Here is a 27974-nt window from a genome sequence, read left to right as displayed (position 1 = left end):
ATGTGCACAAATCACAACGAAGATAAAAGCAAAGCCGCAAGTGTCCTCTTATCATAATAATTTTAACGGGAACTTATGAACTAAGTAACAACCAGTAATGTCTCGAACATGAAGATCAAGAATAAACTTGCACGTGAAATTCACTTGCATTAGATACATCAAACATTAATTATCCACATACACGATCCTTCAGGGCAATTACCTTCTCCAAAGTACATAACAGAATTTGAAATATTATGGAACGAACCATTCCTAGGGCTGGAAAGGAGTCATATTCTAGCCTAGAACATGTCTGGTATTATTGGGAATGAAAATAATCCCTCTTCCATGCATTTGAAAAAACAAAAATATCCTTGATGTCATTTCAAGGTTGGAAATGAAAGACACAGTTCTTTTAAAGATCTTATATTTTAGAAACCTTAGCTTGTTTATCAGGTAGGACATTATCTGGAAGAATAAGCTCTGGAGGGATCTCCCGGACAACACCCAACATTGAGTCATACTCCTCGTCTTTTCTTGCAAACTTCTTCCGCAGCACCTTCTCAAACTCAATTTCATCAAAGGACTTTGCATTTTCAGCTGCATGGACCTGGGCAAGATTAGTGTAATTGGTGGCTGACTGAGAAATAAAAGATATCTCTTCATCAGTGAGCTTCCTCAGGAACTTTGCCGGATTGCCTCCCCAAACCTGCAAAAATATTCAAGTTTGTGGTGACAGATCATGGATGATGCACATTACAAGTAAAAACAGCATTCAAGAAGAGCAGCTTAACTACAAGATAAATCTCTAGTCCATGCAAAAACTAGAAACAAAACTAAGAAGTGCTTTTCGTCTCATGATTCCCATTTGGATGGTTTTTTTTTTGTCTAAAAGCTGTTTTTTTTCAGAAAAAAAAAAACACTTCTCAGTATGGATGCCTGCTTTTAAAAAAAGCAGAAGTCATAAAAAAAAAAACCTACTTTTTTGGAAGCTAAAATTTTAGTTTATAAAAAAAGCAGAAGTCAAAAGTTAAATATTTTTTTCAAAAACTAAATAGTTTTTAAAAAATCTAAATAACTTTAACTTTTGTAAAAATAACTTCTAAAATAAATAAGGCATAAAAAGCACTTTTTTTGAAAGCCCATCCAAATGGGTCCTAGTATTAAAGAGCAAAGGTTATTATATTTGAAAGTAGAGAGGTGCTATTTGTGGCAAACCCCTTTTTAACGAATTAGTTCACAAAGCCGGCAATACACAGAGTAGTTGATTAATAATAATAATAATAATAAAGAAAACATCCTATTTCACGAAACACAGCTACTTAGTCTGTTTTTGTTGTTTTGTGTACCATTTTACAAAAACAGTTTCATGACATCAAGCATTTTCCTTGAAACAAAATCCACTCACTCATAGTAAGGGTAACATCTTCAGATCCTACAATAGCTTCAGTTTCTATGCAAACAAACATAATATGGTAATTTCCAGATATTAACAGACATAACAGCCTTTCAGAATGATAATTAGAAATATATATTTTATTGAGCATGAATCTTACAATAAAAACCATAAGCAGGCAGAAAAACTCATGTAGTTGAAGTGATCAAGAAATACTTTAATTCATGAAAGGATGTAATAATCAGGACATTAGTTGGAAGTAAAAATTAAGAAAAATGGTCTAGGATGATGGATTAGGGTCTAGTCCATAAGGGTGAGGGTTTAGAACCAGGGTCACCCCATAGTGGAAATTAGTTTTCTAGTTGTCGGTGGTGGTGCAGGGAGATAGCAATAAATAAGGTTTGAAACATAAAAGGTGAGATCAAAGTTAGAAGAATATACAATTATCGCGACACCTGCATACATTCTAGTGTTAATATCCTATTAATGTAGGAAATAGCTTCACTTGGTAGGGAGAGCTCTCATGCCCTTGTAACACTTCACGACTTTAATCGGATTAGTCATCTGGTAATTGATGATCGGTGGAGAAATCCAAAAAAATAATAGGAAACATAATAAAATTAAAAAATAAAAGAAGGCATTATAAAAAGCTAACAAAAAAGAACTCTTCAAGAATATTCCTAACCCATAATAAATTGTATGACTATTGAAATTGTTCGTTTGGAAATTTCGCGAAAAGCTAAGGCGTAGTCGATGGACAACAGGTGAATATTCCTGTACTACCCCTTGTTGGTCCCGAGGGATGGAGGAGGCTATAATTCCACAATACTTATCCTAAAACTATGTAAATAACTACACAAAATCCCAAAAATAAATAAAAACCAACACAATTATAATTCATTCCCTTAACATAGATCAGTGGTATAGTATGTTAACAGTGGTAATTAATCCCAAATTCCAAACACAGACACAACAGCCTGGTTACCAGAACATGATCCTATCTCATTTATTTAATAAATAGCCAAACAGTATACACAATTACACACACAGACGTACCTCCCCAGATGGGATTCTTGCATTCTGTCTCACAAGGGCCCCAGCAGCAACCATGGCATGTTTCTCAACAAAGACACCATCAAGTAGTGTAGCACCCATACCAACAAAAGCCTCATCCTCAACAGTGCAACCATGTAAAACGGCACTATGACCTGCCCAATGCAAAATTTAACACCCATGAAGGGTAAAATGTAGCATTGTTCATGATCACGGCAAAAGTATAACTCACGGACTCACCGACAGTAACATTATCCCCAATAATAGTAGGCAACACCTTCCCACTTAAATTTGATTTTGCAACATGCACCAGGGAGTTATCCTGTATGTTAGTTCCACTTCCAACACTGATGCTGTTCACATCACCTAAGCATAAAGTGGAGATCAAACATGATTACCATGTATATCTACAAAACAGATACTCAAGAAAAATTCACCTTCAATTTATATTAGACGAACAGAGAAAAAGCAACTTTGTTTGTTGTATTGCAAATAGAAGAAAGCAACTGTATTGGACAGCTGTGTCTTCTATGATTTTGTGATAAGGGCAACCCCAATAGTTAAAAACACTAATGTTGGAAGAGTATTCCATAAATAGATCTTATTAGTTACTAAAGCATCAAATGGTAAACCAGTCAAAAGTTTTCATGTCGAATTAAGCAAATGAAAGACCTTACCTCTCAAAACACATCCATACCAAATGGATGATCCTCTACCAACTTGAACATCACCGATGACAGAGGCACTTGGAGCAACAAATGCATCTTTATCAACAACAGGACTCTTATCAAATATGTTCATCAGAGTTCGATGCCTAGACACTAAATACAAGAAGAAAAAAGATTACTTGATATATTTTATAGCAAGATTACCAAATCACAATTCAAATTGTGAATTGTCAAGCTAATTTTTGAATTGTGAATAGTATTGAATGAATGATGTATAATGCTCAATGCAATAATTTTAAAACAGAAACTAGGAATTAACAAAACAACTTAACAATAAGTCTCAAAAACAAAATCATAAGTCATAATAGAGTTACATAAAGTGATGAAGTTCATGTTTTGAAAGAATGAAAACAAAATAATGTTATAGCCAAATAAGATTCATATAGAGTGAACGAGTGACAGTGTGAAGCCCCTGTTTCAAACGTATGAAAACAAAGCAACGAAATAGCTAAATAGGATGCTTAGAGTGACTGAGGGATTGTGTGAACCCCTGTTTTAGAAGAATGAACAAACACAATGGAATGATCAAATAAGGTGCATTCAATTGTGTTCCTTTAGTTCCTTTTGATTTAACAACTTAAGCTTATTTGACTTTTGAATTTCTTTTACAAGAATTGATGAAAGAAAAGCAAAAAAGAAAAAATAAACTAACGACTCATCACTAGATCATATGATTTGTATTGGCGATATGGAATCTCACCGATTCATGAATGTATCGCATAATTCAAAGCCATATCACATCACCACATGACATCAATCACTGGCTTGGCAAATCATACCCAACAGTGCAATTTGAATCGGGAATTGTGCGATCTAACAACTATGTTTTATGACACAATGGAAAAACCAGTAAAGATAGCTCATTAACATATTTTTTCCGTATGCTAATTGATCAAGTGTTATTAAACCTCCAAAAAAAGGAGTTTTAAGTATTCTTAACATTTTAAAAATGAGACCAAGGAAACGAAATATAAACACTAAGAAGTCCTAGCAAGATAATGCACAAACAAATTCATACATCACTATTACATACCATTTCACATTTAAAATGCAACAAACAACACTATTTCAAAGTAAAACCCAAACCAACGAAGAAGGAATTATTCACTTACCAGTCTGTGACTACATATATAGTCACAGACAGAGAGCACTACCGCAAAGTGTAACAATGATAATCCTAAACGAGCCACATTTTAATATAAGGTACTCTTTTCCTAATATATTCAGCACAATTTTACCACACAAAGATTTAAATTGAACTCGATTATACATTTGACCTATGAGTATGACACGAACGATGATAATTACAAAGGGGAATGGTGAATTGAATAGGGAAATGGATCTAAAAGGAGAGACTAACGTTGCTCTTGGAAGTAGTAGTTTCCTTGGAAGCGTGAACCGAGGCGATCAATGGCTTGTCCAGTTTCTCGAATCCAGAATCCAACGGTGTATATCGCTTTCCCAAGAGTTCCCATTTCCGATTTCTGAATTTCAACCCAATCAGGGTTTTGAGCTCTCTGCAAGCTCTCTCAAGTCTCAACCTATGCTTCTTTTTGTTTTTGCTTTTGTGTGTGATGGAATCGAATCGAATCGAATCGAATGCGCAATCGAAGAGGCAAGTGGTAGAGGAACTGCGACCGAGCCTGAATAACCTTCTCTACTGCAGTTGCCTAGGGTAGTATATCCCGCTTACTGGGGAGGGTAAAATGGGGTTTTGCGATTTCCTTTCCGTTTTATCAAATTACTGATAAACCAGTTTAGTATCATGAAATAAAACACAAAGAAGTTCCATTGAATGTTAAAATTCTCATTAAAATTTTCACGGTTTGTTTTGTCGCGGAGAATTTTTTGAATACTATTACTAGAGAAATGGTTGGAAAGTGAGTTTGGTAGGAAAATATAAAAAAAATTGTTTGGTTGACCGAAATATTACTAAGAAAATTTATTTAAATTTGCAAAATCTATGTTCGAGAGAAACTTCGTAACTATTTTTTCACTTCTCCAGTTATCTCAAAATACCACATCTCATGTGGTATTCTGTAACAGTGAATTTCATCCAAAAATCAACACAAAAGTTATTTTCACATCTATCCTATTTGTCTAGTATTTTTTTCAAAAATCTAGACCAAACATGATATTTTTCAATATCCACTTACACTTTTCCATCAATCACAAAATAAATCTTCTACCAAACACTACCAAAAAAGAAAAGTTCATAAAGCAACCTTGGTTTATTTTTTATTACTTATATCTCAATATTTTTTTCTTATCAATTATTCTCTATAATTTTTTTCTATCCATGTTTACTTTTAACATTTTTATTAATTGAGTTAACTTATCCATTTTATCCTTATTTCATAACACTGTTATTTTATCATTTGAGTTGTCTTTAATTTTTGAGTCAAACAACCCAAATTGAACTTGTTTGCAACGTGAATTGAAATCCGTTATGATTTCTAACTTTAATTTTCATAAAAATAAAAATAAATTAACCATTGCCTTGCAATCAAAATCCTTTTATGAAACTCATCTGGAATAATATTGTAATAACACAATGTTCAAATTAAAAGCCTTCACTACTAAAAAAGGATGACAGTCAATGTAGGTTGTAACCTCATCTCATCAAGCTCCATAATAATAAAGGGCTACATGACAACAAGCTCCTCAATATTAAAGTAAGCTCATCAATATTAAATACCATATCTTTCTGAATACTTCATCTCTAAGTATACCTCACCACTTGCAAGCTGATCATCTCTCAAGCTGTTCATCTCTCCACTATAAATATATACATGTTAACACAAAGGTACATATCTTCTTCCACATAATTAAAACCTGCTTGAACCAAATCTGACTTGAGCGTCGGAGTGTCTTGCAGGTACACTTCCATCTTGTTTCATTGAAGACCCATGGATTAAAGCTGCTCAATTGCAAGATGCTCTAACTCAAGGTGATTCCAAGCCATTTGTGTAGAAAAAGATCACTTGATCGCCCAATTATAAAACCGGTTCTGATAAAAAACATAATCAAAAACTAAAAAACGCAAGGCAGAGGTATCATATGCCTGATACCAAGTGATAGATATAAGACTCAAACTATCTAGTTATGTTTCTTATAACTAAATATCAATTAGATTAACGCACAATGATAATAATAATAATAATAATAATAAAAAAGGGATCAAAATCTGCCTTTGTCATTATTATATTTTTTTATTTCTCTGGATTTGGATTTAATGACTCTTCTAAATTATCTTGGCGGCAATTATGTGCAGCTTTTAATAGTAAGAGTCTTTGATTTGATATGAAATAAAGATCAAATAACTAAAGGATGGTAGTTCAGTTAGTATTAAGGAACTGAGCATGTGCGGGGTGAGAACATGTATTTAATTCTCTCTAGTATCATCTTTTGGAAGAATTTAAAGTTTTAATCTCAAACCCGCTACGAATCGGACTAGTCGTAAAATAATAAATCGATTGAAATATTAAAAAAATAAATAAAGATGAAACAATGTTCGGTGTGGAGTTGACAGTTTCTAAATGAGCAAACTTTTAACTTATTCATTGGTTTGTTAGCAACGAGGGAGAAAATAACCATACACAATGCAACGTGATCTTACATAAAGAAGTTCTATTGTTATATGAGTAATCTCCTAACTGAAATATTAACATAAAATGAGGGTAAAATAGGTAAGTTATCTTAATTATTAACAGTATTAAAGGTGAATTTAAATAAAAAAATCACAGAAAAATAATTGATAAGATGAAAACATAAGGGTGTAAATCACAAAATAATAAACCACAAGAGTCTTATGAACTTTTCCTTTTAGTTTTTATTTTTAACAACTTGGTCGGAGAATAAATGCATAACTTTTTTTTTTTTGGTAAACAATCCACAACTTTTTTAAACGTTAATGACATAGAAGTTTTTTTTGAAAAATAAATAAATTGGTCTTTACTTTATGTGTGTATTTAGACCTAACTTTTGAACAAAAAAACAAAAGTCACACAAAAGTTAAAATGGTATTTTTATAAGTTAATATTTTTTTACTTTTAAAAACAGTGAAAGTAATATTATTTATTTAAAGATGTTCTTTAAATATTAATCCCTCAAGGCTTCTTTAACCATTGTTCTTTTAAGGATTGGATGTCTTCTAACCTGAACCTAAGTAACAGATCAAGGAGGGATTGGAGGGATTGTTTTTTTAAATTTTTGCAACTCTTTGTGGATTTGGAGAAATAAGGAACTTCATGAAGAGAATTTCAAGAGACCGGATAACCCTTCTCTAATTATTTCTGAGTTTATAGAGGAAATCAGGTATTGTAATAAGAATAGAAATCTAGTCTGTTCTGGTTCGAATCCCTCATGCTCTCATTTGCTTTCTGCTTGGACGGCTCCTCATTGTGGTTTTCTAAAGCTGAATGTGGATGGGGTTGCTCTTATCAACAAAGCTGCGTGTGGTGGTCTTTTAAGAGACTGCAAGGGTGCCTGGATTAGTGGTTTTTCTGCATTCATAGGTTCTTGCTCTCCCTTTCAAGCTGAGCTATGGACCATTCTCTATGGTTTAACTTTCGTTTGGAATTTGGGATAGAAAAGTATATTGTTGGAATCAGATTCTCTTCAAGTTGTTAGCCTTCTTACCAATATTGGTAATGATACTCGAGAGCTTCCGTTGGTAACTAAGATTCGAGATTTTCTCAATAAAGATTGGACTGTTTTGGTGAAATATGTTCCTAGGATCTGCAATGAGTGCGCAGACAGGATTGGAAAAATGGCACTACATGACCCCCCGGCCTTCGTACTATTTCTTCTCCTCCAAAGGAACTAATTAATTTGCTTGCTGCTGATCTTCTAGATCCAGGTTTGGTGGCTGCTACAACCAACTAAAGATTCTAGTCTCCAGTTTCCCTGAGCTGTGCAGGGCTTCTTTCTGTCGTTTTTTCCTTCTGTTTTTATGTCTTTTTGCTATCTCTGTTTGTATTGGGGCATAGCCCCTTATGGTTATAAAAAAGAGAGAAAAAAACAAACTTAACGAAAAATAGAATATTTAAGTTAATTTGACTTGGAAAAACTACAAACCAGGCCAATCAGTTGTTAAAATAGCTTACAGCAATTGGTTGAGTTCGGTTTCCTCATCTCCCAATAGCTGTTGGGACAGAATTTGGAATTGAAAAGGGAAAGAGAAGGTGAAGTTCCTCATGTGGAAGATGTTGCATGAAAGATTGCCAACCAAGGAGCTTATAGCCAAGTGGAGTGGTTCCTTGAATGCTTGTCCCTCATGCCCTGTAACAGTGGAGACTTGCCTTCATGTATTCAGAGACTGCCCAAAAGCAAAAAAGGTTTAGCTCCTACCTTTTGTGCAACCCCTTCCTCAAGGCTTCTTTAACCATTGTTCTTATGGATTGGATGTCTTCTAACTTGAACCTAAGTAAATGATCAAGGAGGGATTGTTTTTTTAATATTTGCAACTCTTTGTGGATTTGGAGAAATAAGGAACTTCATGAAGAGAAATTCAAGAGACCGGATAACCCTTCTCTTATTATTTCTGAGTTTATAGAGGAAATCAGGTATTGTAATAAGAATAGAAATCTAGTCTGTTCTGGTTCGAATCCCTCATGCTCTCATTTGCTTTCTGCTTGGACGGCTCCTCATTGTGGTTTTCTAAAGCTGAATGTGGATGGGGCTGCTCTTATCAACAAAGTTGCGTGTGGTGGTCTTTTAAGAGACTGCAAGGGTGCCTGGATTAGTGGTTTTTCTGCATTCATAGGTTCTTGCTCTCCCTTTCAAGCTGAGCTATGGACAGTGGCGGACCCAGAAAAATTTGTTTATGTCCGCACATTTAGTGGCGGGTGCTCCCAAATTTTTTTTGTAAAAAAAGTTTAAGTTAACGCTTAAACTCGCTCATAATCTAGTTGCTTCCATAACAAGCTGCAGGCAATATTTTGACCCATCATTTTTTCTCTTAAATCTTACCAATCCTCCAAAACAAATATGAAAATATACTTAAGTACATCCATACATCATCATCCTATTCTATTTTATAGTGGTGAATAAAAAAGTCAACACTATTTGTACAGAAGACAAGCAAAATCACATTGAAGGCCTTGTCTAGAAAGGAAACAAAGGAGATGAAGAGAGCGTGAGAATGGGTACATGGTAGGGGAGGAAGAGAGCGTTGCTACGTTATTTTAATCATCTCCGTACGTTGCTAACTAATATAAGAATAAATATCATTTTTGGTCTCCAACAAAAAATTCGGTACTCACTTTAGTCTATTATAAAAAAAAATAGTTACCTAGTCCTTATGAAATTTAAAGTGAACTCATTTTAGTCTTTTTGAGTAACTAATGTAGGTCTTTTTTGAATTAGTGAGGAACAACGATTTTAACTAAATTGATTCACTTTGAATTTCGTAGGGACCTCGAGACTAATTTTTGATAAGAGACTAAAGTGGGGACCATGTTTTTTATTAGAAACTTAAAATGATATTTACTCCTAATATAAATATTGAATCAACATACAAATAAATACCTACAAAGCTAAAAAAAAAAAAAAAAAAAATCCAAAATTTTATGTGGGCACTTGCGGACATTTGCCCATGGCTGGGTCCGCCAGTGGCTATGGACCATTCTCTATGGTTTAACTTTCGTTTGGAATTTGGGATGGAAAAGTATATTGTTGGAATCAGATTCTCTTCAAGCTGAAGCCTTCTTACCAATATTGGTAATGATACTCGAGAGCTTCCATTGGTAGCTAAGATTCGAGATTTTCTCAATAAGGATTGGACTGTTTTGGTGAAATATGTTCCTAGGATCTGCAATGAGTGCGCAGACAGGATTGGGAAAATGGCACTACATGACCCCCCTGGCCTTCGTACTATTTCTTCTCCTCTAAGGGAACTAATTAATTTTCTTGCTGCTGATCTTCTAGATCCAGGTTTGGTGGCTGCTGTAACCAACTGAAGATTCTAGTCTCCAGTTTCCTTGAGCTGTGCAGGGCTTCTTTCTGTCATTTTTTTCCTTCTATTTTTATGTCTTTTTGCTATCTCTGTTTGTATTGGGGCATAACCCCTTATGGTTATCAAAAAAAAAGAAAAAAAAAAAGAAAAAGCAAAAATCAAACTTAACGAAAAATAGAATATTGAAGTTAATCAATTGGTCCTAAAAGGATTATATAATATAATAAATAATGTTTGAATTAAGTTAGAATAGTGCTAACTGAAAATAATATAAACAAACCGTTTAACGTAATTTTTTGGTTTTTCAAAGTATCTTCCCACCGACAGTCGAAGACTAATCCTTTCGAGGCGGGAGATCACATTAAGTGGGTAAATCTCTCCCAACAAAGCCTTTTCCATATGCACGGTCAGGGATCGAACTCCTGTCAGCATACTTAAGGAACCCATCTATCTACCAACTGTGTTGGACTTTGTTGGTACCGCTTAACGTAATTTAGTTACGTGAGATTGGTAGAGAATCTAATGAAAAAAGTTCGTCAAATATTTTTTTTTTTTTAAAGAATAGGAAAAGAAATTGAATAAAATTAGGTTTAGTTTTTCGTTAGCATTTTTATTGTATTACTTATGGGTTAAAACAATAATAATAAAATCATCCCTTAACTTTATATAATTCCCTCGCCCAATTATTTCAAACTTACCCGTAACTCGAACTAGCTTTTATTTTGTTTGGCCTAATACATAAAAAGGATCCATGTTTTTTAAGTGTATAGATAATTTTACATGAATGTTTCAACGGCCGCTACATAAATAGCTACGCAGTCCAATGATTTTGATCACATAAAATACCACATAGCTCAGCACTATAGACCACATGACGTAATCTAGTTGCACTGCATAGCTAGTTACGTGGTCAATCAGGTGGTGCTATGTGACCAATCTTAACTCACCACATGGCATAACAAGACTAATGATGTGTCACTTAAAAATGTCTGTGGCATTCTGATAATATTTTAGGTAAAGAGTGGTAATTTGGTCGTTATCCCAAAAAAAAAAAGCCTGGAAGTGAAGTCTGAACCATGGTAGTTAAAATTGAAATTTTATCTAAAATCGGAAGGAGATAAAAAATTATAAAACGTGAAATCCTAACGTGAAAAAAATTGTAAAATCGTAAAAGCATTTAAAATTTTGATGAAATTGTTTTGATTAAAAAAAAATCGTAAAATCGTAAAAAGCTATATTTAAATTGAGATTTTAAGTATACTATCAACCATGGCAATGGAAAAACACAAAGCAGAGCTGCTCTAGGCGAAGAAGAAAAGGAGAACGACGACCACCAACCACCTGTTCCACGCGACGTAGAGGTTGGACCTGACAACTCCATCACTGCTGTTGCGCCTATTCGAGAAGAAGACAGTTCCACGTCTTAGCTTTTTCTCGCGCTGCCTCCAACAATAACGGTGCTGTCAGCTACGCGAGAGAGTGAGGCATCTCCAACTCCTTCGTTTGGCGGCGGTGTTTTCTCCCCGCCTCTATCATTTCATCATCATCATCATCTTCTCTGTAAGATTTCTCCCCGCCTTATTCTGATTACGGTTATTACTTTTTAGTCTGTCTACGAAAGAGGCATTTTTTCCCATTTGGGTATTTCGTCGAGCATCTGGCGCATACGAAATATATAGATGTGATGTGCATTAGTATGATAGTTGTTGAGAAGCTGTTGCACTTTATTTGAAGAGGGTTGGGGTTGAGGGGAATCGTGTCTCTTGTTCAGTTCAAATTGACAACTCCAACTGAAGTGCAATAGTAGTTGTGTGTCAAGTTCCTCTGAACCTCAGCTAGCCATTTATAGTGATGTAAATGTCCAAGATTACTTTTCAATTTCACTATATCAATTGATCCAGCTTTGTGCACATTAAGTTAGTGAGATTGAATCATGATATTGAATAATATCCTCTGGTCACAGCGGAATATATTAATCTGTTGTTTTGGAAATGGCAATGGTGAAGATTGGGGTAGGTTGAAGGAACATAAATCATGAAAGGCGACAAGAGCTATTGTTGTAGATTTGTGATAGATATTAAATGTTTAAGGACGAGACAAATATTATATGATTGTTTGATCTTTTGTGGGACAATGGTGTGTGATTTATTGTTTTTTATATTAGAATATTTGGAATTGGTATCATTCTGTACAGGTATTTGAGTATGTTTATAGTTTTTTTATTATAATTTATCGATTTGCATATCCTTACCGGGTCATGTGGTTTAACCAATGACCCAATACCTCGACCGGATCAATGGCCGGGTCGAGTTTAATAACATTGTATTTAATAATAAGAAAAACAAAACCACTTGGTGTTATACTTGAAAGCTGAAGTTTGCATCGTCTTAGGAAGCATAAGGGTTTGCGTCATGCGGTCCAGTTCACTAGATCCTGAGTCTCGACAAAACCTTTGAAAATTTTGGAGACATTTTGTTGAATTAACAATTCTCTGTGAGTGTGAGCTGCAATGGTTTACATAACTTCGTGGGACGAGTTTGTTGACCGATCCATTCAGTTGTTCCGTGCCGATCCTGATTCTGTAAGTTACTTTCTTCTGCTTTTCAGTTTTTTAATGATGTTCTGTGCTTTAACTTTTGTCTGGTTACCGAGAAAATAGAACAAAAGCAAAATCAACACAACCAAAGACTATAAGTTATGTTATATTAATTTTTTTTTTACTGAAATAATTGTGGGGTTGAATTTGTGATATAGACGCGGTATGTCATGAAATACAGGCATTGTGATGGCAAATTGGTACTTAAGGTCACCGACAATCGAGAGGTACTAATTCTTATCTATTATTATTTTATGTACCTTTTGTTATGCTTGTGTTTAAGGGTTGAATGCCATTGTTTTCCTAGACTCACTTCATAATTAGGCGAATGTTAGTACGTGTTCAATTTTTGGAAGTATTGTGTTAGTAGAGAAGATACAGATAACAATATTCTGAAGGAAATATCTTACATGGTAATATTCTTACAGAAAATATATGGAATACAAGGATAATAAGTGACAACATCCAGATCATTAGAGAGGCTACCTGTCCCTCCCACTTACACACTTACAATCTGTCTAAAAACTGCCTACTTTCTGGTTATTCCTACAATTTGATACTCCTATGTAACTGTAATTATCAACTACACTACAGTAACTGTGCAATAACTGCATAGATCTGCTTATTAGTAACTGCATTCACATTTCTACATGGTGATTAACACATGATTGACCTGCTGGGAGGAGTCCAATCCTTTGCATCCCTTCCTAGTATAAACTCTTAATATAGGAGGCATTCCATCAATCCTTGCCCTCAAAACATTCACCTTGTCCTCAAGGTGAAAATCTGGAAATTGTTGTTGGATAGTAGATAAGAGTTCCCAAGTGTTTTCAAAAGAGGGTAAGGATTTCCCTGTAATTAGGACTTCAATCTGACCAGCAGCATTAGAAATGACCATTGTGCCTTTATAAAATAGTTCACCTCCTTGAAGAGTGAAATTTAGATGAGCTTGAGAGTTTATCAACAGATCCTGCATTATGCCCTGGAATTTGGAATCATATTGCAATTCTGCATTTAAGTCTTCTAAATTCAGCAACTTCACAATGGACAAAGCAGCAGCCATAGTATTCTCCTACCAAGTTGATAATGAATCTCAAAGTCAAATCCAAGTAATTTTGATGTCCATTTCTATTGTTCCTCCCTAAGAATTCATTGGTCATTACGATATTTTAAACTTCTTTGATCATTTTTTACAATAAAATGCCTCCCCACATTTTTGCACTGCGAGTACAATAGCCATGAGTTCTTTTTCATAAACCGATTTCTTTTGGGATGTATTTGAGAAGCATTGACTAATACAGGCTATAGACCTATTTTCCTGCATAAGAACAACACCAATACCTTTTCTGGATACATCAGTAGTGACAATAAATGTCTTGGTGAAATCCGGTAAAGCCAGAACCATACTGCTCATTGCCTTGAGAGTTTCAAAACCCATTTGTGCCTCTGCCCCCCATTGGAAACCATCGTTTTTGAGTAAATCTGTTAAAGGCTTTGCTAATATACCTTAATCACAAACAAACTTTCAGCAGTAACCAGTTAACCCAAGGAAACCCCTAGACCTTTGATAACCTTTGCAGTAGGCCAATTAAGCATAGCTTCTACCTTTTTTCGGATCAACCTGCACTACCTCCTTTGAAATAATGTGTCTAAGATACTCAACATGAGGTTGGCCAAAACAACACTTCTTATTTGCCACCAATTTATGCTCTCTCATGATTAGAAATACTTCGCTCAAAAGTCTAAGATGAGATTGAGGGGTCAGCACTGTAAATAAGTATTTCATCGAAGAACACCAAAGTTGACTTCCTTAGAAGAGGCTTCAACAAACCATTCATAAGACTTAAGAGTTTGAAATGTTGAAGGAGCATTGGTCAAACCAAACAGCATTGCTAGATATTCATAATGTCCCTCATTAGTGTGGAATGTTGTTTTGGGAATATCACTTTCTTTCATTCATATAACTATATTTCAAATCCAATATTGAATATATTTGAGAACCTCCTAATTCATCCAAAAGCACCTCAATGACTTGTATAGGAAATTTATCAGGGATTGTCTACTTATTCAAAGCTCTATAATCAACACATAACCTCCAGCCTCCATTTTGTTTTTTAAACCAATATGATAGGACTTGAATAGGGACTAATACTTGGTCTAACAATACTGTATGACAGCGTTTCATTCACCAATTTCTCAATTTCAGTCTTTTGGTAATGAAAATACCTGTAAGGTTGAATGTTTGGCACTTCTCCTCCTTCAAGTGTGATTACATGATCTTGTTTCGTAATAGGAGCTAATCCTTGTGGTGGTTGAAATATGTCTACAAACTCCAGTAGAAGTGCTTCAAGATCCTCCTATACTGTTGTGTTTACTTTGTCCCTGATGGGCCATGGGCCTAGTTAGTGAATTAGTTAGTTTGTTATGAAGCTATTCTAGAATATTCCTAAAGTATAGGATAAAGGATAGGCAGTGTGTGTAGTGTGGGTATGCATGAATTTAGAATTGGTTAGTGGAGAAATTTGGGGATACTCTGGGAGTTGAGGTCTCTAGGGGTTTATTTTCTGCATTTTATTTTGTAAGGAGCTTGGCTCCATTTATGTTTTCTGCAATTTCAGATTTATAAAAAAAGGGTTCCATCAGTCCCCTACAGGGTTCTATGTAGTATCCTTTGCCATCATTCTGCTATGCCTTCTTCAGAGCCTTAAATGAAGATTCTCTCTTTAAAACCACCTCTTCTCTTCCTTTTTCAAAATTTGAAGTTAACTCCTTAAGTTTTGCTTTGATATCCCCAAGACTCCTCAACCACTCAAGTCCTAATACCACATCAGCACCCCCCCCAAAACAAAAAAAAAACCTTGAACAGAAACAGATTCTGTTTAATATGAAGTCCCTGCAACAAAATAGAAACATCCTCACATGCTACTTGACAAGGTATTCGGTAGCCAGCCCCTACTTCAACATAATATTTTGGATTGTCAGTCACCTTGAGTCCCAATTTTTGAACTATATTTGTTCAAATAAAATTACTAAAAGCCCCACAATCAATAAGTATTATTATGACAATTGCTTCTTTATTCTTACCCCAAAGCTTCAAAGTTTGATTAGAGGTTGTTCCCTTCAGGCTATGAATGGACAACTGCAGTGTAGATTTTACTTGTTTGATATCAATAAAACTCTCTTAATTTGCTGGCGCAGATTGTTCGGCCTAAACCTCTCCATCATTGTTTGCATTTTCTCCCATCAATAGCACATGTATTTGCTGGGTTTTACAGCGATGACCAGGGAAAAATTTCTCATCACAACAAAAACACAAACCCTCCTGCATTTTGTCATTGAATTCTGCCAAAGATAGTCGTTTGGAAATTGGCCATGAATTGTTGGCAGTGCTTTCTGCTACTCTTGACGATAAGTAATTGCGATGGCTGATTGTTTGGGTTACTGGGCCAGCTGTAGTCCGGGCCATGGGGAATTGTTTAATTGGTCCAATTGATGTTTGGGTGTGATGGGTAGAATAGGTCACAGGGTTTGTTCAGCTTCCAGATCCAACCCAATTGTAATGTGCAGTTCCTGCTTCTCAGAAAGTTACGTTCTGTGCTTCAACGAGTTCTGCGAGATCCATTGGTTCCGTCAATTATGCAAGTCAGTGAACTTTTAGTTCTGCCCGGAGTTCTTTCGAGTCTATTCAACCAGGTTCCACGAAAAACATCTTTGTCAGCTAAGCGTAACAGTCTTGCAATCCTCTCAAAATCGTCGTGGTGTTTTGCCATTGGGCTTACTTGCCATAACCCCAAGAGCATTTCTTAGGGATTATCCGCCATTGGAACCAGTTGAGTGCTTTACCTTCAAGCACCAACATAACGGCTGGTAACTTTTCTCCTTTTGTTAGTGGATTCACACGAAAGTAGTGCTCTGCTCTGTTGAGCCAACCATATGGATCTTATCCTAAACCACCATAGTCTGTACCAAGTCCATCATGACTCAGAGTAGGTCCACCTTCGTGCATTCTGGATTCTCCTCGTTGATCTTCATGTTGCAAGATTCCTCAAAGGAGTCGAAGCACCTCCACTTTAGTTTCCTCCATTTGGCGAAGATGAGATTCATGTTTTGTAGTCTATTGTGCAATCTTGTCTTTCAATACTTCAAAATGAGATTCCATTCTGTGAATGGTTACTTTCAAAAGCTCCCCTGGATGGGAGCTCTGAATATGATAGGAGAGAAGATATAGATAACAATATTCTGAAGGAAATATCTTAAATGGTAATATTCTTACAGAAAATACATGGAATACAAAGATGATAAGTACAGCATCCAGAACATTAGAAAGGCTACTGGTCTCTCCCACTTACACACTTACAATCTGTCTAAAATGTGCCTACTTTCTGGTTATTCCTACAATTTTATACTCCTATATAACTGCAATTATCAACTACACTACAGTAACTGCACCATAACTGCATAGAACTGCTTATTAGTAACTGCATTCACATTTCTACATGGTGATTTATGCATGATTGACCTGCTGGGAGGAGCCCAACCCTTTGTGTCCCTTCCTAGTATAAATTCTTACTATAGGAGGCCTTCCATCATATTGAAATCAAGACAAGTGAATCCTACAATGTAGCTTCTTCCCCGGTGGAATGTGATGGATTTTATGGGTAAAGACAGAGAAATGCAGAACTGGTTTCAACATTCCAAATTGTAAATGCCCTCTGAGGAGATGTTCAACAGAGCCCTAAATACCTTGCCGCTTGTTTTCATTAATCAAATTAAGGATACCCATCAATATGTTTATTGACCAATACTACCCATCCATTTTTTTACTAGTGAATGCTCCTTTATGGTTATGATATGACTCTCTCTTCCTTAGAGTTTCAATTTACATGTACTACAGCTGAGGAATTGTTCCTTCCGTATTTAGCATCTAGATTTGAACAAGTAAAACGAATGCTAGAAAGTCACTGTTGATTGGTGTTGTTCCTACATCCTTGGGCAAGTTGCTAAGTGTTAAAATACACAGGATAACGTCCACTTGCTGAAGGCCAGCCAGAAACAACATCACTATATGATATATTTTACTTGTTTTTTGGTGAACTAATCCTTAATAGGGATGTATGTAAATTGAAGGTTTTTGTAGGATGCTAGTTTGGTCATGAGCACTGCTGATTTATCTGTTCTTTTCTCTTTTCAAACTTTAAACATATTATGATATCACACCATTGTATGCAAATATGGAAAGTAAAGCTTGGAAGCATTGTTAATCGTTTAGATGATATTCAAGTTAAGACACCATGTTTGTTCAAGGTTGTGTTATGTTAGAGAATAATATAAACCATTAAAAAGGCCATCACTCAACAGCTTAAGCTTTTGGGTTGAATTGATTCTTTTCATGGTATGAGAGCTTAATTGACCATGAGGTTACAAGTTCAATCCTCATCACCCTCACTTTCTAGTGGAATTAAATAAAAGCACAAGGTAAATAAAAAATTGGGCCTGTGCAATATCTACGCTTCAAGTCCAAAGGGCTCTTGTGTGAGGGGATGTATTAAAGAATAATATAAACCATTAAAAAGGTCATTACCTAACAGCTTAAGCTTTGGGTTGAATTGGTTCTTTATATATTATATAGGGTCATGAGGTCATTGAACAGTAGTTAAACGGTTTGATTATTTACCATGGGTTTTGCTGCTTCCAAGCATATATCCATTTAACTTTTTATAAATAATAATTTCAAAAGTCTGTGTCTGAGTCATGGCATTGGGATGATATAAATCTGCTAAATAGCTTCTATCTGTAGTAATCTGTATATTTATTACTTCCAAATTTTTATATTCAAAATATATATTTTGAGTTATTGCATGTAAGGGTTCTGGTTGCAAGGCTTCCCCACCCCCCAAACCTTCAGATGATGAATAGTAGTTAAACCCAGAAACAGGAAAATATTGTAACTACATATTCATTTGATGCTTATTTTTTCACTCCCCCCCCCCCCCCCCCCCCCCCCCCCCCCCCCCCCCCCCCCCCAAAAAAAAAAAAACCCCCCACCCACAACATCCTCTCTTCTTCCTCCTCTTCATTTGACTGATAAACTGAAGAGTGAAGACAGATTAGGCTCTAGGTTACCCTGTTACACCAACAAACTGATGATTTATATGGCATCTTATGCCTTATACTAAGGATGATGGCATGCTGCTATCTCTAGGAATCTCCACTAGCGAAGGAATTAATTCAGTGGAACTGATTTACTGTTGCACTATAAATCTTTATATTCCTTTTGCCTCTGGGAACTACTGAGGATGGATTACAAGTTGTCCATTATTGATGGATGACATAACTGTATAAGTATGCAAGATGTGACTCCTTGCATCAATAAATTGTCATGACTACACTTTTTGCTGGCCATTTTTCTTGAATAGAATATAATTTTTGTCACTTGTGTGAAGCCCGTGGATGCAGTTATGTGCCATTGCATATTTCTTGACTTGAACAAATTCTTTTCTTCTACTCTCCCAATTGCCGTCTAAGTCACATCGTACATATAATTGATCCAAAAGTGATTGTTATTGTTTTTGACCAGTGTCTGAAGTATAAGACGGACCAAACACAAGAGGCTAAAAAGATGGAAAAACTGAATAATATATTCTTTTCATTGATGGCTCGGGGACCAGAAGGTATGTCTTTTGTAATGCTTTGTTGATAAGGATACATTTGGGCACCTACTTGCAGAGGGATATATATATTTGAGTGAAATGATTTTGAAATCATTTTCCTGTAATTTTTTTAAATGTTGAAATCTTGGGAAAGAATAATGAGTAAAACTTTAAAGATGAGTGCATGTTAAAGGTGTTAGCCAGCTTAGGATGCGAATAAATTTTTCCTCAAAAGTTCTGTGGTGCATGGAGTTGATAGCATGTTAAACTGCAACCTTTTTCAATTGTAAACTAGTGCTTCTTGGTACCCATGCTTAAAGGTTATGAAAGTTACAAGGCGTACATTGATGAAACCTTTAGGGGGTGTTTGGTTGGAGGATTATGTTGAGATAGATGGGTATTTGAGAAGTGGGATAATTGGATGTCTTTGTTTGGTTTAAACATTTGGAATATATGGCTACCTAAATGATTATCCCACCGAAACAATTTGCATAGGTATTATTGCATGATATTATTGCATGTTAGCCGGCCAAATAAACTATGCAGGATGTCAACCAACCAACTAATCCTCCTACCTAGTATCCAAATTAAAATGGAAGCCACAAAAAAAAAAACTAAAAAGACACTGGTCATGCTTTTCAAATTTTTTTTATAAACAGGGATATTTTCGTAATATCAACTTTTTTTCCATCTATATTTTATCTACAACCAAACATAGACTTTATAAAAGTTACTTAATTTTTCCGGTTAAATTTTTTTCAACCAAATAACTTTTTTTTATATTTTCCTACCAAACTCCTTTTCCTACCATTTTCTACCATTTCCCTATGAATATCATTTTCCTATTATTCATAAAATTTCTCCTCAACCAAACGTCTCCTTAGGGTCTTTTCCTGTCTCATCTTCCTTTAGGGTCTTTTACTGCCTCATCTTGCCTACAGGATTTTCTCACTGTTTTTTTTTTTTTTTTTTTTTTTTTTTTAAATCCTCTAATTCTGCAGTGGATCTATCAGAAGTCACTGGGAAAGAACAAATGGATGCACAACCGACCAAAAGAGGAAGAGGGAGGAAGCAATAACTGATATGTCTGGCTGTCTAAAAGATCTTCATGTATCGTAGGAAATCAGTAATGATTTGATAGACTTTTTTACCCCTTTCCAAAATCTTACAGCAATGCCTTGATTGCATTTGCAGAATTTTTTGTTTTCTGAATTCGTCTCTCGTATGTTAATTAATCTTGGGTATGGTTTTGCGTACAACAAAATTATTCACATATCATTGACAAATTGGCATTACCTTTAACATTGCTATTGTTACTTAAGTATTACCTTGATTCTTGTGATCGTAAGGTCACCGGTTGGAGTTTGAGAAACTGACTCTTTGCAATTTCTTGGGCATATAAGTAAGCTTTATAATACAAAATCTTGCGCGTCAGAAAGAGAGAAAGAGGGGCGTGGAAAATGTTCAAGGCTCAAGACATTAGCTGGCCATGTTTAAAGATCATTGCTATTAGAAAATTTGAAGCTGCTAATCAATTTGCTAACTTTTTTGTTATTAAAAAACTAGAGTCAAGTTCTGACAACTTAATCTGGAATTTTGGTTTCTCGGTTGTTGGATTATTGTTAATAGCCATGGCTGTTTTAATAAGACATCGATCTAGCTGTGTTAAGAATAAAACAAAATTATTCATTTGTCATAGAAATTGTGATACTGTTTACTTCCCAACTTATTATTTATACTACAGTGCTGTGGACAATTTTTGCAACAAGGGTTCTTATCAAATTATACAATGACTACAAATTTTCACATTTCCATGCCACTCTTTTTGGCATATTTGCAATAGGCTGCTAAGTGCTATCAAATTCGTAATTAAGGCAGTGGGAAAATGTGTGTATTCCAAAGGAGGGAAATATATTTCATGTTGCATTTGGTTTCGGGTTAGGAAATAGGGATGATAATGGAGCCTGCTATTGCCCCCAAATAATTTTTAAATTTAATGCAATCAAAATAACTTTATGATACTCACAAACTTGACAACATATATATACATCCAGAACCTTGAGCTTTGGAACTCCCTTCGTCGATCAAGACAGTTGAAAGTTTCCTTAAATAAAGCAAGAGATTGGGCCATAAGATGCTGAAATAAAAGACCAATAACTGTGAGAATCACAAACTCGAGCAAATAAAAGAATTGTAGCTTCTATCGTGAGGGTGACCTATTTATCTATAAAAACGCTTGTACCCCACCTAAGAAACAGAGGTACACAACCTCAAATACAACCTTTCTGGCTCAAACAAATGGGGATATTCTTCGAAGTTTCAGTCCTTGGGAATTCCAGACTTCCCCCCCGTTTTCTCCGTTAAAAACTAAAGAAACATATATCACTACATTTGGTAGACAAAAACTTAGAAGAAAACGAATAATTGCCATAAACTAAGTAATTAGGGAAATATTAGCCTCATGTGATAGTAGACAATAAGTCTCTCCTACATACTCAAATAGGGTCCATTTTAATTTTTCTTTTCTTTTTTTCCTGTATAGTGGGACCCACATAAGTTTGTGAGTGCAATATGAAATATCCTATCTCCTATTGCATGAGAAAATATAATTCTTTAACAAAGAGAGAGACCAAGGTTGTTCGTGGCTGGACAGCTCTAAAGCTGTTACTTGCTTTCCAATGCTAAATGGAACATTTTTGTACTTGATCACGTGCTCAACAGATTATCTTAAACCGTATGTTTATGTATAAACCAACAACTGCAGAGCATCAAAATGTTTTTTCTAATCTAACCACACTCAGACATATCAAAACTTAACTAGCACTCCGTGGATGACAAGGATATATTGTGGGAAAGTCAATACAAGGTTGACAATAGTCTCCAACATGCCTGGACAAGTTTCTGCCTAATCTTGTGAACAGTTAAGCAAGATGCCAAAAGGATTCAACTCATCCTTTTGGTATCAATTATCAGTGAAAAGAAGGATATTTGAAGTAATGGACATTCCTAAGTCCCACATTTTTGTCATCCCTGTATAAAAGATGTTTCTTTTTAAATGTGAAAGCATGTATGTTAATTTGCTAACATTTTTGTGGTTTTACATTTATTTACGGAGAAATTTTATATTTACAAATTTTTTGTTTACAAACTACACTATGTATAATTTGTAAGTTATATACTCTTGATTGAAGTACCAGTCATACTTAGTATAGTTTGTAAATTTGTTAGAAATTTTTTTATAAATATAACCTTCCTCTTTATTCATATGTATTTTTACTTGGGTCTAACAAAATTTAGAATTGAATTAGTCGTGTAATTAATGAATGGCTAAATTTTTTTAGAAAAATAAAAAATTTATTTATAAGATATTAAATTATGTATGTGATAATTCTTGATTTTTTAATTATATTTTCTATTTCCTTTTTTTAATACCGAAGAAAACTTAAGTATTTGGTTTTCTTTTTCTCTTATATTAATATTATTAGTAATTTTTTTGAAATATCCTGTATTTTTTTTAAATTCTAAAAGAATGTCATTTTGAAATTGGAGGATAAACTTTTTCCCTTTAATAAATTGTTAAACTCTTTCAATATAAAAACTTAGGGTTTTATAATTCTCATTCAACATGAGAATTAAAATTTGCCTACACACTCTTCGATTTTCGTACTAACATGGGTCTCACACATAATTTTATCTAACATATGGGTCTCACATGCTTTTTGTTTCTACAACATGAGATTTTAATTCTCACGTGACTTGAGAAATATAAAACCCAAAAACTTATATTAATTAATTTACATTAAATGATTAGTTCTCCATAAGTACAATCATACGCGGACCTAGGGAGGAGCTAGGGTTGGCCACCTCTCCTCCTTAAATTTTGAATTATTTTATTAATATATATATAGAGAGGGGTTATTAGAGCTAAAAATTAGCCTTTCTTTTAAATAAAATAAAAATAAACTTAAAGAATATCCAATCTACCACCCAATTATCCCTTGTTTTCTCATTCTATGGCTTTTGTTTCTCTCTATTTTCTTTTTCTTTTTTTCCTCACTAAATCAAAGTGTGACAGAGTTATTGTTTCATTTGCTTAAAAAAATGATTTCTCTTGGTCCTTGCATCATAAATCAAAGGCGACATAAAGTAAGTAATTTTAGGTGTGTTTATAATCTTAACTTGTTCTATTTGAAATTAAAGAAAAAAAAAATTTCATTTTGAAAAAAACAAAATGATACAAAAATATACATCTTGATATTTTTCAATCATTTGACACTATCATTGATTGGATTCATAACTTCATAATATGAAACAGTAACACGGTAATTTCAATTCATAACTATTTAGTATTCATAACTTCAATGCTTAGTAATACAATAGTCACTTATACTTACTCTCCAAATTTCTACAAAAATTACTGAACGAGCTTTCTTGGTCTTGAAAATATATAATCAAGAGCAAACTTCAAAATCCAATGGAAAACCAAATTTTTTATGATTCTGTGATTACATATATTGAAAAAAAAATTATTTTGAATTTTAGCACAGATTCAATTGTAGAAGAGTTTAACAATATAAAAAAAATGTAGAATAAGAGTTAAGTGAACTGTCCTTGATTTTTATAATAAAATTCTTTCAAACTTTTTATATTATGCTTATTTTTTTATTGTAGGTACTTTTATTTTTATTTTCGGCCTCCACCATAAAAATTTCTCGGTCTGCCTCTGAGTATAATTATCCATCTTAAATGCTTAATAACTGATTAACTAAGCGTGACCAAAAAGTAAATTTCGAGTGCTAGAACATGACTTAAAAAATTGGAAAAAGTTCATAAACCCTCCTATACATAGTTTACTCTTTTATCACTTATACGTAACCCTATGTTTTTTTTTTTTTTTTTTGTCAATTACTTTCCTGGGATTTTTCCTATTCAAATCCATCTTTAACTTCATTAGTAATTGAGATAATTTGGCCATTTTACAATTGTTTTATGTTTCTATTTCAGTTAGGAGGTTACTCATGTAACAACAGAACTTCTCTATCTAAGTTCATGAAGCAATGTGTATGTTTGATTTCCTCCCTCGTTGCTAATAAACCAATGAATAAGTTAAGAGTTGGTCGTTTAGAAACTGTCAACTCCACACAACCATCGAACATTGCTTCCTCTTCATTTCATGTCAAATCAAAGACTCCTTACTATTGAAAATTGCACATAACTGCCTCTAAGGCATAAGAAAAATAATTTAGAAGAGTCATTAAACTCAAATCCAGAGAAATAAAAAAACATAATAATGACAAGAGGCATATTTTGATCCCTTTTTGTGTGTGTGTATTAATCTAATTGATATTTAGTTATAAGAAACATGACTAGATAGTTTGAGTCTTATATCTATCATTTGGTATCAGGCATATGATACCTCTGCCTTGCGTTTTAGTTTTAGATTATGTTTCATAAAAGGATTTTGATTTCAAGGCAATGATTAATATATATTTTTTTCTATGAAAATTAAAGTTAGAAATCATAAGGACATAAGATTTCTAGCATTTTTGTATTTTGAGTCATCAATTTTGATGTAAGAATGGCTTAAAAAACACCGGATTTCAATTCACGTTGCAAAGAGGTTCAATTTGGGTTGTTTGACTCATAAGTTGAAGACAACTCAAATGATAAAATAACCGTGTTATGAAATATGGGTAAAATGGGCAAGTTAATTCAATTACTAAAAGTGAATTTCGATGAAAAAAAATGAGAGTAATTGATAAAAAAAAGTATAAAAATATAAGTGTTAAAAAAATAAACCACAGGGGATTCATGAATTTTTCCCTAAATTGTAAATATCTCGTTTATGTTGGTGCGATGAATTTGAATTGATGCCTTGGGTTGTTTAGCAAATACAAAACAACGTTGTTGGGTTAACATATTTAAGTTTCATTCATAGATTAGAATAATCATTTTATGAATTTGTGTTTGAAATATTCAAATGTGAACAGTAGTGAAATTCACATCGATTAAACATGAATCAAGTGAAGACTATATAAGTGCAAAAGATCCATAAATTTTCAGTTTTAAGATTTTGAGTTGAGATACAGCGTCAGCTTATTTATTATGATTTATCATCTGATCCATTGATAAGAAAATCTTTACAAAGAGTTTTCAGCTCTTCCATACCATTCACAACTTTAGTATCAAAGCCAAATTAAATAGTAACGAAATCCCAGGTAGATTAAATTTTACCCAAAAACAGTAATGGAGCGTTTAGGACAGAAATTTTTTTTATTTGTCCTGTAGTTTTGATTTTTAAAAATATGATTTTTACATTTAGTTTATGATAATATTTGAAAATTTAAAATTTTAAAAATTTTAATTTTTCGAAAATTCAAAAAAAATCTGTGTACCAAACGGTATTAATGAAAATATTAATAAAAAGTAAGCATAAAATTTTATATAAAATATAATGTAAGAAGATTTATTCTTCTTTAAATTTTTTTAATAGTTTTGTTGTTTGGTCATTAAAGTGACATGGGACTTCGGTCTTATCAATGCTTTTGACTTTTTGCATTTTGCATTTGCTTTTGGCTTTCTCAAATATTTATACATTTATTATTCAATTTTATATTATGTTGTAAAAAAAATAATTATGTTTATGTTATAAAGATTCATTTTCGGTGTCTTATTTTTTTTTCTTACTTCAAAAAATACTAACCCCACAAAATATTATATGTGTAGAAATTTTTTTTTTTATGTTGAATGATGAATGCAAACCCTTTTATTATTTTCTAAGTTGCTCTAATTTTCTTAACTTTCAGCACGAACTACATTTTCCTCGAAATAATTTGCAGGAATATTTTACAGCAGGATAACATAGCAGCTAGCAAACAAGAAGTAATGCTTGCAAATAATTAGAACATCAAAGTCACTCACACATAGGATATTTTTTCCCTAGTAAAAATTTGTTTGGACTTTTCATTACCCTCTTACAAACAAACCAGAAAACACACATGATTTGCAGAACTATAACCAGAAAGCTAGAACTGGCAGCCAGATCTATGATACATCAAGCCTCTCACATAATGTCATGGACTCGAAGAAAGAGCCCAATATTTGTTCCACACTACTCATATTATATTATATTGATCTAGACAGACACCAAACCAAAACTAGTGAATATATATATATACAGGGTTGAGTAGCTTAGTTAGATTCATATCAAGCACTAATTCCATCTCCGGGGTTCAACTTTGATGATCCCGAGTTGTTGGCAACATTAAACTGAGATGCATACTTGTTGGACGCAGCTTCAGTCACTGGAGGCTCATTCAAAAATGCCCAGCTACTTTTTGTCCACCTTCAAAACCCATATCCAAAATATAAATTGAAATTCTACATGTTTCAGAGCACTTCATTGAAAAATAACAATAAAAGTGTAAAACTAGTGAATCAATTGTACAATTATAATTGTAAAGAGTAATTTTACCATCCATTTTTCTTAATAAGATGCTCCAAACTTGTGTCAACTTTGGCCATGGGCATGGTGATTGACTTCTGAAACTTCTTCTCAGGTTCCTTGTATTTTGTAACCTGTCCAGGATGCATCATAAACATCGCAAATTTGAGCTAGCTTATTTTTCTTTTTTCTTACCACCATATACAAACAAAACCAAAAAAAAAAAAAGACCTTCCCTTTAAACCTGACTACGACTGTGGAATGGAGAAAATCTTTATACGCTGTGTTATTTTTACATAATTGCAAATAAGCTGTTTCCTGAATTCAAACACATCTCATGAAGGAACAATTTTACCAGTACTCCGATTCGCCCCCTTACCACCATATACAAACACGAGAGAAAAAAAGAAAGCAGAGAGAGCAGTGGCATGTAGAGGTTCCAATATCAAACCTGAGTAGTCTCTGAAAGATTAGAAATAGCTTTAAGGTGTTCCTCCTCTATCTCCTTCTTTGATCTCCAATAAGCATCAATTTCATCTTTGGTGAGTGAACGATTCCTTTTAAGTGTAGCTGAAACATTTGAAAAGTTTTCCCATCATCAGAAATCACTACTTTTTTAATATGGCTACTCTACAAAAGGCCTATGCACAAAGCATATTCATTGGTACATTACCTGATTTAGGATCTAAGAGGGAAGAGTGCCATCCTGCCATAAGAGAACCCATTGTTGCTAAATTTTGTTCTGTAATGTATCACACTATCAGTATCCCCAATGTCTTTATAAATAGATAAACCTACTTTGTTAATCTTCACAGCTTTATAATATTTTATACAGAGCTAGTGAGGTGTGCTTATATTTTTTGGTCTTATCCCTTATCCATTTTTTTTTTCTTAATGAATGGTGTAATGGTCCCACTTAAAATATCAAAGCTTATCCTACGATCCCGATGAATAAAATAAGGGTTTTATAAGAATTACGTGGTAAGAAAAGTTATCATGTCATGTTGTAGAGATTTATTTTTCATGCTTATTTTTTTTTTTTCATAAATTATAAGCTTCACGAAATATTGTGTTTGTGAAAAACTTTGTCATGTCATGTTGCATGACAAACGAAAATCCCATAAAATAATTGAAAATTCTAGGTTTCAGCTCAGGTAGCCCACAGAATTA

The 27974-nt window shown here is 33.9% G+C and overlaps 3 protein-coding genes across 3 annotated transcripts; 1 reads left to right on the top strand and 2 right to left on the bottom strand.

Annotated features, from left to right (window-relative positions):
* Nucleotides 1-57: 57 nt before the first annotated feature.
* LOC133298126 (gamma carbonic anhydrase 1, mitochondrial) lies at nucleotides 58-4834 on the bottom strand. Its single transcript, XM_061497362.1, has 5 exons — nucleotides 4517-4834; nucleotides 3106-3249; nucleotides 2669-2794; nucleotides 2432-2583; nucleotides 58-688 (listed from the first exon to the last, which is right to left on the bottom strand). The coding sequence occupies exons 1-5, from the start codon at nucleotides 4629-4631 to the stop codon at nucleotides 404-406; spliced, it is 822 nt and encodes a 273-aa protein (XP_061353346.1). The 5' UTR covers nucleotides 4632-4834; the 3' UTR covers nucleotides 58-403.
* Nucleotides 4835-11396: 6562 nt separating this feature from the next.
* LOC133298131 (signal recognition particle 9 kDa protein-like) lies at nucleotides 11397-20653 on the top strand. Its single transcript, XM_061497369.1, has 5 exons — nucleotides 11397-11674; nucleotides 12506-12695; nucleotides 12869-12937; nucleotides 19288-19381; nucleotides 20362-20653. The coding sequence occupies exons 2-5, from the start codon at nucleotides 12624-12626 to the stop codon at nucleotides 20436-20438; spliced, it is 312 nt and encodes a 103-aa protein (XP_061353353.1). The 5' UTR covers nucleotides 11397-11674; nucleotides 12506-12623; the 3' UTR covers nucleotides 20439-20653.
* A 5624-nt stretch (nucleotides 20654-26277) lies between these two features.
* On the bottom strand, nucleotides 26278-27617 carry LOC133298132 (uncharacterized). Its single transcript, XM_061497370.1, has 4 exons — nucleotides 27478-27617; nucleotides 27256-27374; nucleotides 26835-26938; nucleotides 26278-26705 (listed from the first exon to the last, which is right to left on the bottom strand). The coding sequence occupies exons 1-4, from the start codon at nucleotides 27527-27529 to the stop codon at nucleotides 26567-26569; spliced, it is 414 nt and encodes a 137-aa protein (XP_061353354.1). The 5' UTR covers nucleotides 27530-27617; the 3' UTR covers nucleotides 26278-26566.
* Nucleotides 27618-27974: the final 357 nt, after the last annotated feature.

This window comes from Gastrolobium bilobum, unplaced genomic scaffold (assembly GCF_033153095.1).
Source record: "Gastrolobium bilobum isolate Gb01-03AN ecotype WA unplaced genomic scaffold, APGP_CSIRO_Gbil_v1 utg455, whole genome shotgun sequence".
Taxonomy (NCBI): domain Eukaryota; kingdom Viridiplantae; phylum Streptophyta; class Magnoliopsida; order Fabales; family Fabaceae; genus Gastrolobium; species Gastrolobium bilobum.
Note: the sequence above shows the minus strand (reverse complement) of the source record. Positions and strands in the feature narration are given on the sequence as shown.

What these genes read in the sequence shown, in the direction of transcription:
- LOC133298132 (XM_061497370.1), bottom strand. Translation starts at nt 27,529, where the DNA reads ATGGGTTCTCTTATGGCAGGATGGCACTCTTCCCTCTTAGATCCTAAA. An exon ending in CCTCTTAGATCCTAAATCAG is followed by an intron (nt 27,375 to 27,477) that starts GTAATGTACCAA and finishes CAAATGTTTCAG; the next exon opens with CTACACTTAAAAGGAATCGT. An exon ending in CTTATTAAGAAAAATGGATG is followed by an intron (nt 26,706 to 26,834) that starts GTAAAATTACTC and finishes TGGGTTTTGAAG; the next exon opens with GTGGACAAAAAGTAGCTGGG.
- LOC133298131 (XM_061497369.1), top strand. Translation starts at nt 12,624, where the DNA reads ATGGTTTACATAACTTCGTGGGACGAGTTTGTTGACCGATCCATTCAG. An exon ending in TCCGTGCCGATCCTGATTCT is followed by an intron (nt 12,696 to 12,868) that starts GTAAGTTACTTT and finishes TTTGTGATATAG; the next exon opens with ACGCGGTATGTCATGAAATA. An exon ending in GATGGCTCGGGGACCAGAAG is followed by an intron (nt 19,382 to 20,361) that starts GTATGTCTTTTG and finishes CTAATTCTGCAG; the next exon opens with TGGATCTATCAGAAGTCACT.
- LOC133298126 (XM_061497362.1), bottom strand. Translation starts at nt 4,631, where the DNA reads ATGGGAACTCTTGGGAAAGCGATATACACCGTTGGATTCTGGATTCGA. An exon ending in CTACTACTTCCAAGAGCAAC is followed by an intron (nt 3,250 to 4,516) that starts GTTAGTCTCTCC and finishes TCTTGTATTTAG; the next exon opens with TGTCTAGGCATCGAACTCTG. An exon ending in CAAGAATCCCATCTGGGGAG is followed by an intron (nt 689 to 2,431) that starts GTACGTCTGTGT and finishes ATATTTTTGCAG; the next exon opens with GTTTGGGGAGGCAATCCGGC.